Genomic DNA, 13092 nt, shown 5'->3' with positions numbered 1-13092 from the left:
GTCGACAGACTTAGGGGCGGAGCCTAATTGCAAAATCCATATTTCTTTACAAAAATTTACCATTTTAAACGCATTTTAAATTTCTAAGATTAGAAAAAAATCATCACATTTGAGGGGGGGTGGGTGGGCGGGGTTTATATTTTGCTTTGTTTTCTTAATATACATAATATTCTTGATTTCTTGTAAAGAAATAAGTATTTTGTAGTAAAGCTCCGCCCCCTTGGTTCACGGCGAATACAAATAATCGTCACAATTGAAATAGGGCAAGTGGGTGATCTTACAATTTGCCTTTTTGTTTTAATATGTGTGTACTTCCTTTCACAACATGAAACTTAAAACATGTTTAAAATGGAAAATTTGTATAAGGAAATATCGATTTTGCAATTAGGCTCCGCCCCATAATTGCAAAATCGATATTGGCTTGCAAAAATGTACCATTTGAACCATGTTTTATGTTTCTTGTTGTGAAAAGATGAGTATGTATATTAAGAAAAAATTGGAGTTTTAACTCTGCGTTGTCAATTTATATAAATTAAAGACGTATACGCAGCGCAGTCATTAATTTTCTCTTAAAAAATAATAAAAACCAAAAATATGTTGCATTTGTATTTTTTGACAAAATGATGATTAATGATGATGATTGGGGTAATTAAAGTAAATATCTATGTATTGTCAATTGTTGTTTAATATAAAATATAGGGGACCACTTTTGTTATTTATTTATCATATAGAAATATCATAATTAATTATTATAATAATAGACAGCGGATGGCCTTCGGGTTAGACAAGATCAAACTCGGTATGGCTCGTACGGGATGGGAATTCATTGCAGTTAGGCACTTCGTTTATTTGAGAATAGAATAACGTTGCTTGGTTTCACTTTACTGTTAATTCCCGTTTTCATTAATTGTATTTATGGAATAAGTGACGATTAAATTCAGTGATTATCACCCGCTACTGAGTCCCAGTGATCCAGCACATCACGATTACATTGTTCAGACTGGTGTCGGTGTCGGTGTCGAACTCGACATCCTATTCCGGCGCACGTCGTATACGTGTTCTATAATACGGAAAAAAAGGAGTTAAAACTCCAAAAAAACAAAATATAAGCTGGTATACAGGGTGTTATTGAAAGGTACAACAAAATTGACAGTTATTCGCGAAGTCTAAGAAGTCGGAAAAACTTATTTTGTGTTATCAAAATTATAAGGGTCGTCAATTTACATAAATGATGATCTGACGAAAACGGAAAGAAAAATTCAAAACAAGATAAAAGAAGAGGCAACAAAAGAGAGAAATAAAGGAAAAATGGTTAGAATGGGATATAAAAAGTTAATTGTAGACGGCAGAAATTTTAAATGGAATGAAGAAGAGGGCAGACTTAAGAAGGCAGAAAATTTTTAGTAAAGAGCCAAAAGAGAAGGAAGAAAACGAGGAAAAAGGGAAGCAAACAAGGCAAAGGAAAAGGAATAAAGGATGAAGATAGGGAAATCGGAAAAAGAGAACCTGGTACAAAATTAGAAAAAAAAAGGGGTGAAGGTACTGTTTTGGAATGTCCAAGGATTGCGAAAAAAGGAAAAGGAGTTCTGGGACTACGTGGGAAAATTTGATGTTGTGGGGCTAGAAGAAACTTGGGTGCAAAGACAAAACTGGGAGAAATTGGAAGAGATATTACCACAAGAATATGTGTGGGAGTGTCAAGGGGCGACAAAGGAAAAGAAAAAGGGGAGCGCAAGCGGGGGAATAGTAATGGGAATTCGAAAAGAACTGCAAGAATTGGAAAAGGGAAGTAATAATAAAAACGGACTAATGAAGAAAGTAATACAGCTAGATAACAATCGATGGGAAATAATAACCGTTTTTAACAAGAAAATGGAGGAAACCAAGATAAACATAGAAATGGAAACAAAAGATAAGGAGATGAAAAAATACTTATAGGAGGGGATTTTAACGCAAGATTGGGCGATAAGGGGACAAGAATAATAGACAAAGAAAAGGGAGAGAAAAGAGGATCAAAAGATAAAGCAAATAACAAAGAAGGGAAAATATTGTGCCAGATAATAGAAGAAATGGGATGGGAAATTTTGAATGGAAACAAGGAAGGAGATGAAGAAGGAGAATGGACGTACGTAGGGGCGAGGGGAGAATCAATTATAGATTATGGGATTGTCAACGAAGAGGCGTGGGAAGAAATAGAGAGTTTCAAAGTGGGGGAAAGGGTAGAATCAGACCACATGCCTCTAGAAATAAAAATCAAAGGAAAAGAGCAAGAGTACGAAAAACAAGAGAGAAGACACGAAAGAAAAGAATTAGAAAAAAAAAATGGGATGAAGAGGGAATTCAAAGATACAGAAGTAGACTAGAAAAAAAGAAATTCGAAGTAAGAGAAGATATAGAAGCTATGATGGTGAAACTGAGTAACCTAATTGTAGAAGCTACGGAAAAAAGAAAGATATACATATGGCAAGGGAGGGATAATGGAGTTGAAGAGAAAAGCAAGGGAAAAATTAAGAAAATGGAAGAATAACAAGGGAAGGAAAGAAGAGTACCTAAAAGTAAGAGAGAATTATAGGAGAAAATGGGAAGAAAGAAAAAGAGAAAAACGAGAAGAAGAAGAGAAGACAATAAAGTCCATGAAAACAGAAGAGCAAGTATGGAGATATATAAACAAGGAACGGAGAAGGAAGACTGAAATCAGCGGGAAAATCAAAATACATGAATGGAAAACACACTTTATGGAATTATTGGGAGGTTGTGAGGAAAAATGCTGCAAAATAAATAAAGGAATCACAACGACGGAAGAAATGTGGAGAGGTTCGGAAATAACAAAAGATGAAATAGAAAGACAGATTGGAAGACTGAAAAGAGGAAAGGCATCAGGAGGGGATGGAATCCAGAACGAAGCGTGGATGTTCGGGACAGAAGAAGTGAAAGAAAAGATATGGGAAGTGGTAAATGGAGTTTGGAAGGGAAAAGGGTTTCCTGGGCAGTGGAGAGAAGGTATAATAATCCCATTATTTAAAAAGGGGCAAAAAAGTGATGTGAAGAACTACCGAGGGATTACCTTGCTCAATACGGCGTACAAGATATATGTAATGATACTCGATGAGAGGTTACGAAAGGAAATGGAAGCAAGGGGTATGTTACCAGACGGTCAGGCAGGGTTTAGGAAAGGAAGAGGTACTATGGACAACGTGTACATCCTGCGGCATTTAGTGGGAAGAACAATAAGGAAAGAGAGTGAACGAATGTACGCATTGTTCATAGATTTCAAAGCAGCGTTTGATAGCGTGAATAGAGAGAAAATGTGGGAGTATTTGAGGAGAAAGGGAGTAGATGCATACTTGGTAACGAAAATGGAAGAAATATATGAAGAAACATTAAATACGGTGAGAGTGAATGGAATAGAGTGTAAGAGTTTTTATACAAATACAGGAGTGAGACAAGGATGCCCACTAAGCCCCGCATTGTTTGCAGCTTATCTAGGAGACAGGAGGGGTGGTAGTCGGCAAAGAGAAAGTGTGGTCGTTGGCGTACGTAGATGATTTGGTGATTGTGGCAAAGAAAAGAGAAGAAATGAAAGCAATGATTAAAAGTTTGGAGAAGTATGTAAAAAAAAAAGAATTGGAAGTGAATGTGGAAAAAACAAAAATGGTGGTGTTTGGGAAGAAAGTAAGAAAGTAAGAAACGAGAAGGAAGAGTGGGCATGGAGAGCGAAGAACATTGAACAGGTGAAAGAATTCCAGTACTTAGGATATACATTAAAGAGCAATAACTCAGATAGAGCTCATATTCAAGAAATGGTCCAAAAAGCGAACAAAGTGGTAGGAATAGTATCGGGAATAGGAGAGAGAAAATTTGGACATGATTATAAGAGAAGAATAATGATGTTTGATAGTTTGGTCAAAAGTGTATTCATGTACGGAGCTGAGATTTGGGATGGAGGAAATGTGAAGAAATAGAGAGAGTGCAAGAAAAATACTTGAAATGGACATTGGGATTGGAAAAGTATACGCCGGGGTATACAGTGAGAGAAGAAACAAAAAGGGAGAAAATGAGAGTGGAAGCGGGTAAAAGGGCGATTGGATTTGAAGAGAAGTTCACTGAGAGAGGTAATTGCAAGATATTGCAAGAATGTTGGAAAGAAATAAGAAACGAAGGGGGAAAACATGTTTGGAACGAAAGGGACAAGTATTATGAAGGAAAGGGATATGCATGTGAAGAAATAGAGAGAATGAGAGAAATGGGAAGGAGTATGAAAGAAGAACTGAGTGTAAGAGATAAGGATATAGATAAGCAAGAACGTAGATCGAGAATATCGGAGTCTAGATATAATGCAGACTATAGAAAAATAGTAAAGGATGAAGTACCAAAGTACACAGAGAGAGAGAATATAAAGGAGAAAAGAATGATGGCGAGATTTAGGTGTGGAAATGAAGAAAAAGAGAATAATATTTGGATGGATGAAACTGACAGAAGGTGTAGGATATGTTGGAGAGAGGAAACAATAGAGCATTTGCTGGAAGGATGTGAAGGATTGAGAGAATCGGAGGAAAGTAGGGAAGAAGTGCTAAACGAGGATGGAAGAGGACTGGACTGGATGAAAGAAGTATGGAAGATAAGGGAACTATGGCAAGGGGTGGGCAAGCAGAAAGAATAGAATATTTATTATATATCACTCGAATTTTTTTTTTTTTTTTTTTTTTTTTTTTTTTTAAATATTAAGACCCACCACTGACCCGGAAATGACCGGCATTCAGGCAAGACTTCTATCATTACGGGTACTAAGACCAAGTAATGATATGAATTGATTAGATTAACAGAACAACTTTCGAGATTCTAGAATTACAGCATACAAATTAGTCTGCTATTATTCTCTAATCTCACCCCATCCCCAAAAGTCCAGCGTAACTACCGACCATTTATCCGCGCATCACTTGGAAAGTGACCTACACTACTCTGATCTACTGGTGCTAATCTAATCTGACTGACATGATCAGACTGTTCGAGAAACTTACGAACAATATGACATGTTCCTAACAAAACAGCTTTTTGAATTTTGACAATTATTGAATCATTCAAATGCAAAGACTTTAAATTCTCAACTAAGCTATTTGGAACTACACCTACATTAGAGATAACTAGGGGTAGAATTGAAATTTTTTTAAGATTCAACATGGATTTCATTTCTATCGATAATTGTAGATATTTTGAAATCTTGGTGTCGTATGTTTGAATAATGTTGTTTGTGTTAGGAATAGCAATGTCAATAAGAATGGCTTCGTTCGTGTGTTTTTTGATAAGTATGATGTCTGGTCTGTTAGCTGTAATGTTTAAGTCTGTAAGTATTGTGCGATCCCAGTATAATTTGTATTTGTTATTTTCAAGGAATGGAGACGGAATATAAGTGTAATAGGGTGTCGTATCTTCGATTAAGTTCATAAGTGTTGCTAATTCTTTGTGAATGATTTTGGCTGCGTTGTCGTGTCTAGCTTTGTAATCAGTTTGTGCTAGGATGCTGCAAGAAGAGATTATGTGCTGGATCGTTTCAGGTTTTGCTTTGCATAGGCGACAGCAGTCGTTTTTTATGTTCGGATCTTTGATGATGTATTTTCTATAATTCTTGGTATTGATTACTTGGTCTTGAATAGCAAACACAAATCCTTCTGTTTCGGCATACAAACTTGATTTTTTTAACCAAATCAATGACATCTTCTTATTGACATGATTTTCTTCTAAGTCTTTGTAGAATTTTCCATGTAGTTGTTTTTGTTTTAGCCCACTTATTATTTTATCTATTGTGTGGGGGGTGTGGATTTCTTCGGTGTTCGACAGATTTAAGGGTGCGTGGTTCAAATCTGCTCTTGTGATGGTGCGAAACATTTCATTTCTTTCCGCTCGTTTCAAGAAATACTTCTTCAAATCTGAAATTTGTATCTGATATAAGTTTTCTAAGTTCTGGAAACCCCCTCCTCCATTCTGTCTTGGTAATGAGAATCTTTCAATCGACGATTTTGGGTGATGCCTTCTATACTGATTTATCTGAGGTAGATTAAGTTAATTTGTACTCCTACTGGGAATATTATTAAGCCTGTAAGGCAAATAATAAATTAATACTACTAATTAACCCTTATAGACGCTACTGAAGGATAAATAGGTAAAATTAATTTATTTTAGTAAATCCTAGCAACGTCAACAATAAAACTTTTGTCAAGACTAAATGTTGCTATAGAAATGAAAGATTACCTTTTTATCAGAGGCATACAACGAATTTGGACATCAATTTGAATAATTTTTATCTCTAAAAGGAGAACACTTTCACCTGAACTTTTTTTTACTTTTAGCACCCATACTTGGAGACCAATTGGCGATTTTATTTTGTACGTTCCTTTCAATAACACTCTGGTATTGTTATACAATCCACATAGACGTAAGGGAAGGAGTCGTAAACTTCAGAGAAACTGGGAAGGGTCGTACGAAGTAAAAACATTTTTGAATAATGTGGTCTATATTCAAAGAGGAGAGGAAAGACCTAAAATAATTCATAGTAAACACGTTGAGGACGTCGATAATTAAGGGGAAGACAGTGTTACAAGATATCAGTGAAAAACAAGAAAAAAACAATAATTAAGTATAAATTGAAACTGTACTCTCTTGTCAAACAACAAAGTTATTTTTCTTTTGCAAGAATTTATTAAACCCACGTAACAATAATAATAGTTGTCCCCACACAATTATTTCTCAAAGCCAAACATACACTGAGCAATCATGTTGTCAACCGGTCTTTTACTCTCGTCAACCATCAGATGATCAAACGAATCAAAGAAAGCACCATTCTTCAACAATTCGCTTTTGTGTTTCTCTAAAAAATCAAAAATCACTAAAATAACACAATCAACATATAATTCTCACCTTGTAAAACAGCCACTGGTTCCAATAAACCACCACAATCTTGGGGCAAACATTCCTTGGGCACGTATTTCATCAAATCGTCCAGCGATTTGTGGGCGATGATCAACGGTAAAAGTGATTTGAGAGCAGCAGATTGATAAACAGCAATTACTTCGTCCATTCTAGGGTTCCTGTTATAAATGTGCATCGCTTTTATTTGCATGATTGGGATGATTTCGTAGTCATAATAAAAAATTTTCTTAAAGACACCATATTGCATTTTAGGTACGTAACACTCAGGAAAGTGTTGAATGTCATAAACAATTATATGTCCATTTGCGGGTCCTTTTTGGTACACATCCAACATGCACGCCATATACAGAGATTTGTACAAAGTTTCGACTTTATGATTAATCATATTTGGGCCCAAGGGTTTCATAAAAATTACAGCATTACCTTCAGGTGTTCTTTTGGGCAGCACCATCATGATCCTGAGTAACACAATGTTTGAAAAAATTGATAAAATGGGAAACTTACATTGCGTCAAAAACTCCCTGTTGCTGTGGAGTTTTTGCAAAATTTCTTTCGAGGAAGACGTCAGGCCATAAAGTTTTCAAAGTGAAGAATGTATCGACTGTGGCTTGGGCATGAACAAGACGATAATCACTTTTTTTTAGAAATAAGATCGCCTCAAAATCTGTAAAATGGTTAAATTTTGTCTAGTAAGGTGTGCACACTTACCGCCAATTTTGGGTAAATGGGGTTGGTTTTGAACCCACTTTACAAGGGCTTTGACGTCTTTTTCTTGAAGTTTTGGGTCTTCGGCATATATGGTTTTAATATCGACTAAATTAAGTGCCATTTTGATGGTTTTTGTGAGTATTTGATGCAGTTTCTTGAGAAAGTGCAACAAACTGCAGGCCTAAAGTAAACACGTTCTTATTTATATAATTTTAACGATAACGTAAGTTTGTAGGGTCATCTTGACAAAAAAATACGCAACAATATGTGATAATTATAATTATACAATTTAATTTAATAATTTTGTGTTTATTATTAAATAAACACAAAATTATTTTTTAGTGATAGGTTAACACAAATATTTGTCAGCTAAAAAATTATATTTTAAGTATGTACGTAGGTTACTTATTAAAAACCCCAAAAACACAACCAGTGGAACTTTACTTTAATTGTCCCCACATGATTATTTCTTAAAACCAAACATATTCTGAGCAATCATGTTGCCAACCGGTCTTTTACTCTCATCAACCACTAGTTGACCATGCGACTCAAAGAAAGCACCATTCTTCACCAACTCCCGTTTGCTTTTCTCTAAAAGCAACAATCAACACCACTTAAACTCAGTCATAATTCTCACCATGTAAAACAGCCGCAGGTTCCAATAATCCACCACATTCCTCAGGCAAACATTCTTTAGGTACGTATTTCCTGAGGTCGTCCAACGATTCGTGGGTGAATACCATACGCAGAAGCGATTTGGGAACAACAGATTCGTAAATACCAACGATTTCATCCCTGTTTGGGTTTGTGTTATAAAAATGTATCTCTTTGACTAGCATGGTCGGTACGGCTTCCTCAATGTAATAAAAAAAATTCTTCAAAGTACCATAGTCCATCTCGGGTATGAAACACTGCGGAAAATGCTCAATATCGTAGACACTTACGTGTCCATTTGGTGGACCGTTGAGATACACATCCAGCATGCAAACCATATGTACGTATTTTATGAAAGATTCGAGGTTAAAGTTAATCATGTTTTCGTTCAGGGGTTTTAGAAAAAGTATAGCATTGCCTTCGGGGGTTCGTTTAGGTAGTACCATGATTATCCTGAATAACACAATGGTTGAACAAATTTACAAAAGTGAAAAAACTTACATCGTGTCAAAAATTTCTTGTAGTTGTGGAGAATTTGCAAAATTCGTTTCAAGTAATGCTTCTGGCCATAAGTTCTTCAAAGTAAAGAATGTGTCTATTGTGGTTTGAGCATGAGCTAAACTATAGTGACTTTTTTTTAGAAATAAGAAGGCCTCAAAATCTGGAAATGTTGAGATTTTATAATGTAGTAAAATGTGTCCACTTACCGCCAATTTTAGGTAAATGGGGTTGGTTTTCAACCCATTTTACAAGTGCGTTGACGTTCTTTTCTTCAAGTTTTGAGTCTTCGGCGTAGATGGTTTTAATATCGACGGAATTAAGTGCCATTTTGGGAGTTTGAAGTTTTTGTTTTGCTACCAACTACAGGCCTAAATCAAACTGGCTCCTATTTATATAATTTAAGAGACAATAATCGAAGTTGCAGGGTCATCTCTACAAGAAAATACGCAACAATATCTTTTTTTTTAGTGATAGGTAATCACAAATATTTGTGAACTACAAAAATATTTTAAGCGCATATAAGTTTTATCTTGTGTTCTGTCCTTTGTAAGAAGGTTATTACTAAGCTCGATTTTTTTTATATCAATATTTTTTTGTTAAAACAACTTTATTTAAACAATATATATTTCTACTTTAAGTTTTTCATAATAATGTGAAATAGTTGCTTCAAGTATGCTAATTTATACATACTTGAAGGACGAGACATTTTTCAACGAGGCGCAGTCGAGGTAGACGGTCACTCGAGACAGTTGACTCCAAATATTCGGTTCCTTGAAGCTTTCTAGGTCCACAGGTAAATTTTTAGACCTGATACCCGATCCGTTTAGTCTTGACAAACGATTATACCGGGTGTTTGGAAAATGGCGAATTAACTCTTGGCTGGTAGGTCAGGGAAAAATAATAAAAAAAAAGTCTTCTCACATTTTGGAGTAACGATTTTAACAACAATGTCAAAAAATTGGTCTTATTTTACCAAATACTAGCCCCGCCCACCCGCCCTCTCTTTTTTTAGAGGCTATCTCATTTGCCAAAATCGATTTTATTTTAGCAGATGCTAGCCCCGCCCACCCGCCCTCTCTTTTCTTAGAAGGTATTTCATCTGCCAAAATGACTGTTATCTTAGCAAGTACTAGCCCCAGCCGTCCGCCCTCTATTTTCTTAGAGGGTATGTCATTTCCCAAAATCAGTTTTATCTTATCCAGCTAGTACTTGCTAAGATAAGGCTGATTTTGGCAAATCACATACCCCCCAAGCAAATAGAGGGTGGGCGGGCGGGGTTAGTATTTGATAAGATAAAACTGATTTTGGCACTTTTTTGATTTTGGCGCTTTTTTTTACTTTTTTCACATCTTACTCAACAGAAGAACATAAATAATATTTTATATTTAGATATTTAGGATCTTTAGAATTTTTAGAATCTTTGGAATATTTACGATCTTTATTATTTATAGGACCTTTAAGATTTTTGGGATCTATATTGTATTTAGAATCGGAATTTCGGAAACCCCTTGAAACATTACTTTGAATTCTTGGAATCCCTCTGATCCTTGGAATCCTTTGAATCCTTGAAATTCTACAAACCCTTGAAGTACATAGAAATGTTGGAAGCTTTCGAACATTTGAAACCTTCGGAACCCTTGGAACCCTTTACATCGTTGAAATCTTTGGAACCCTTAACAACTTAGAAACTTAAGAACCATTGGAACTTTTGGAGGCTTTCGAAACTTTTAAACCCTTGGAATGGTTGAAACCCGTAGAATTCATTGAAACTTTGTAACCTATGGAAACTCTGGAAACTTTGAAACTTTTAGAACCTGTGGAAGCTTTGGAAACTTTGGAATCCTAGCAATATTTTCAATTTTCAGAATTCTCGGAATTCTTGGAATCCTTGGAATCCTTGCAAGATTTGGAACCCTCGGATTACATCCTGAGATTCTATAGAAATTTTGTTACCTTTGGAACGTTTGTAACCACTGGAATCCTTGAAATCTTTGGACTCTATGGAATCCTTGGAACCCTTAGAATCAACAGAAACTTAAGAATCATTGGAACTTTTGGAAGCTTTCGAAACTTTTAAACCCTTAGAATGGTTGAAACCCGTAGAATTCATTAAAACTTTGTAACCTATGGAACTTTAAGAACCTGTGGAAACTTAGGAAACTTTAGAATCCTAACAATATTTTCAATTTTTAGAATTCTCGGAATTCTTGGAATCCTTGGAATCCTTGCAACACTTGGAACCCTCGGATTCCATATGATCTTAATATATTTAGAGTCCTTAGAATCTTTAGAATATTTAGGATCTTTAGCGAATTTAAGATCTGTAGAATCTTTAGGGTATTTAGGGTATTTAGTGTCTTTAAATTTTTTAGGATCCATAGAATATTTAGGATATTCAGAACCTACGGAATTCTTATAAAACTCTTGATATACTTGTAACACTTGAAACCCTTGGAAATCTTCTAATCCCTGGAATCTGTGGATTGTATAGAGACATTGGAACATTTGGAAGCTTTCGAATATTTGAAACCTTTGGAACCCTTGGAACCTTTCACATCGTTGAAACCTTTGGAACCCTTAACATTCTTGAAACCTTTGAAACCCTTGGAATGTTTGCAATCCTTAGAATCTATAGAAATTTTGATACTTTGGAACGTTTGTAACCATTGGAATCCTTGAAATCTTTCGACTCTATGGAATCCTTACAATCCTTGGAACCCTTAGAACCAGTAGAAATTTAAGAACCATTGGAACGTTTGGAAGCTTTCGAAACATTTAAACCCTTGGAATGGTTGAAACCCGTACAATTCATTAAAACTTTGTAACCTATGGAAACTCTGAAAACTTTGGAACTTTTGGAACCTGTGGAAGCTTAGGAAACTTTAGAATCCTAGCAATACTTTCAATTTTTAGAATTCTCGGAATTCTTGAAATCCTTGGAATCCTTGCAACACTTGGAACCCTCGGATTCCATATGATCTTAATATATTTAGGGTCCTTAGAATCTTTAGAATATTTAGGATCTTAACGAATTTAAGATCTGTAGAATCTTTAAGGTATTTAGGGTATTTAGTATCTTTAGATTTTTTAGGATCCATAGAATATTTAGGATTTCCAGAACCTACGGAATTCTTGAAACTCTTGATATCCTTGGAACACTTGAAACCCTTGGAAATCTTGTAATCCCTGGAATCTGTGGATTATATAGAAACATTGGAACCTTTAGAAGCTTTCGAACATTTGGAACCTTCGGAACCCTTGGAACCCTTTACATCGCTGAAACCTTTGGAACCCTTAACATCCTTGAAACCTTTGAAACCCTTGAAATGCTTGCAATTCTTAGAATCTATAGAAATTTTAATACCTTTGGAACGTTTGTAACCATTGGAATCCTTGAAATCTTTCGACTCTATGGAATCCTTACAATCCTTGGAACCCTTAGAACCAGTAGAAATTTAAGAACCATTGGAACTTTTGGAAGCTTTCGAAACATTTAAACCCTTGGAATGGTTGAAACCCGTACAATTCATTAAAACTTTGTAACCTATGGAAACTCTGGAAACTTTGGAACTTTTGGAACCTGTGGAAGCTTAGGAAACTCTAGAATCCTAGCAATACTTTCAATTTTTAGAATTCTCGGAATTCTTGAAATCCTTGGAATCCTTGCAACACTTGGAACCCTCGGATTCCATATGATCTTAATATATTTAGAGTCCTTAGAATCTTTAGAATATGTAGAATCTTTAGCGAATTTAAGATCTGTAGAACCTTTAGGGTATTTAGGGTATTTAGTATCTTTAGATTTTTTAGGATCCATAGAATATTTAGGATTTTCATAACTTATGGAATTCTTGAAACTCTTGAAATCCTTGGAACACTTGAAACCCTTGGAAATCTTGTAATCCCTGGAATCTGTGGATTATATAGAGACATTGGAACCTTTGGAAGCTTTCGAACATTTGGAGCCTTTGGAACCCTTGAAAGCCTTGATATCATTGGAACACTTGGAACTCTTAACATCCTTGAAACCTTTGGAACACTTTAAATGCTTGCAAACCTTAGAATCTATAGAAACTTTTGTACCATTTGAAACCCTTGGAATCCTTGAAATTGCACAGGCTGGTTTAACCCCAAAAAGCAAACTTTTCGACCCCACTCCAGACAAGAATTTTACCTGTTTCTTCGTCAACCTGTAACTGATTATTATAAGCCTGACTGAAACCTATTTTACCTACCTAACAAAGCTGCTAAAAGTTCTTCAACTTGCAAAATAGAATAATGAACATCTTTAAAAACATAAGGAAC

The 13092-nt window shown here is 35.4% G+C and overlaps 2 protein-coding genes across 2 annotated transcripts; both read right to left on the bottom strand.

The window, feature by feature from the left end:
• Positions 1-6627: 6627 nt before the first annotated feature.
• Positions 6628-7844, bottom strand: LOC135124383 (uncharacterized). Its single transcript, XM_064049423.1, has 4 exons — positions 7633-7844; positions 7429-7588; positions 6913-7382; positions 6628-6862 (listed from the first exon to the last, which is right to left on the bottom strand). The coding sequence occupies exons 1-4, from the start codon at positions 7751-7753 to the stop codon at positions 6735-6737; spliced, it is 879 nt and encodes a 292-aa protein (XP_063905493.1). The 5' UTR covers positions 7754-7844; the 3' UTR covers positions 6628-6734.
• Positions 7845-7993: 149 nt separating this feature from the next.
• Positions 7994-9176, bottom strand: LOC135124386 (uncharacterized). Its single transcript, XM_064049424.1, has 4 exons — positions 8994-9176; positions 8788-8947; positions 8270-8739; positions 7994-8223 (listed from the first exon to the last, which is right to left on the bottom strand). The coding sequence occupies exons 1-4, from the start codon at positions 9112-9114 to the stop codon at positions 8096-8098; spliced, it is 879 nt and encodes a 292-aa protein (XP_063905494.1). The 5' UTR covers positions 9115-9176; the 3' UTR covers positions 7994-8095.
• Between the last annotated feature and the right edge of the window lie 3916 nt (positions 9177-13092).

This window comes from Zophobas morio, unplaced genomic scaffold, assembly GCF_036711695.1.
Source record: "Zophobas morio isolate AGI-343-1 ecotype UQ-CSIRO unplaced genomic scaffold, CSIRO_AGI_Zmor_V1 ptg000007l, whole genome shotgun sequence".
Lineage (NCBI taxonomy): Eukaryota > Metazoa > Arthropoda > Insecta > Coleoptera > Tenebrionidae > Zophobas > Zophobas morio.
The sequence above is the reverse complement of the archived record's forward strand: the minus strand, read 5'-3'. Positions and strand labels throughout refer to the sequence as shown.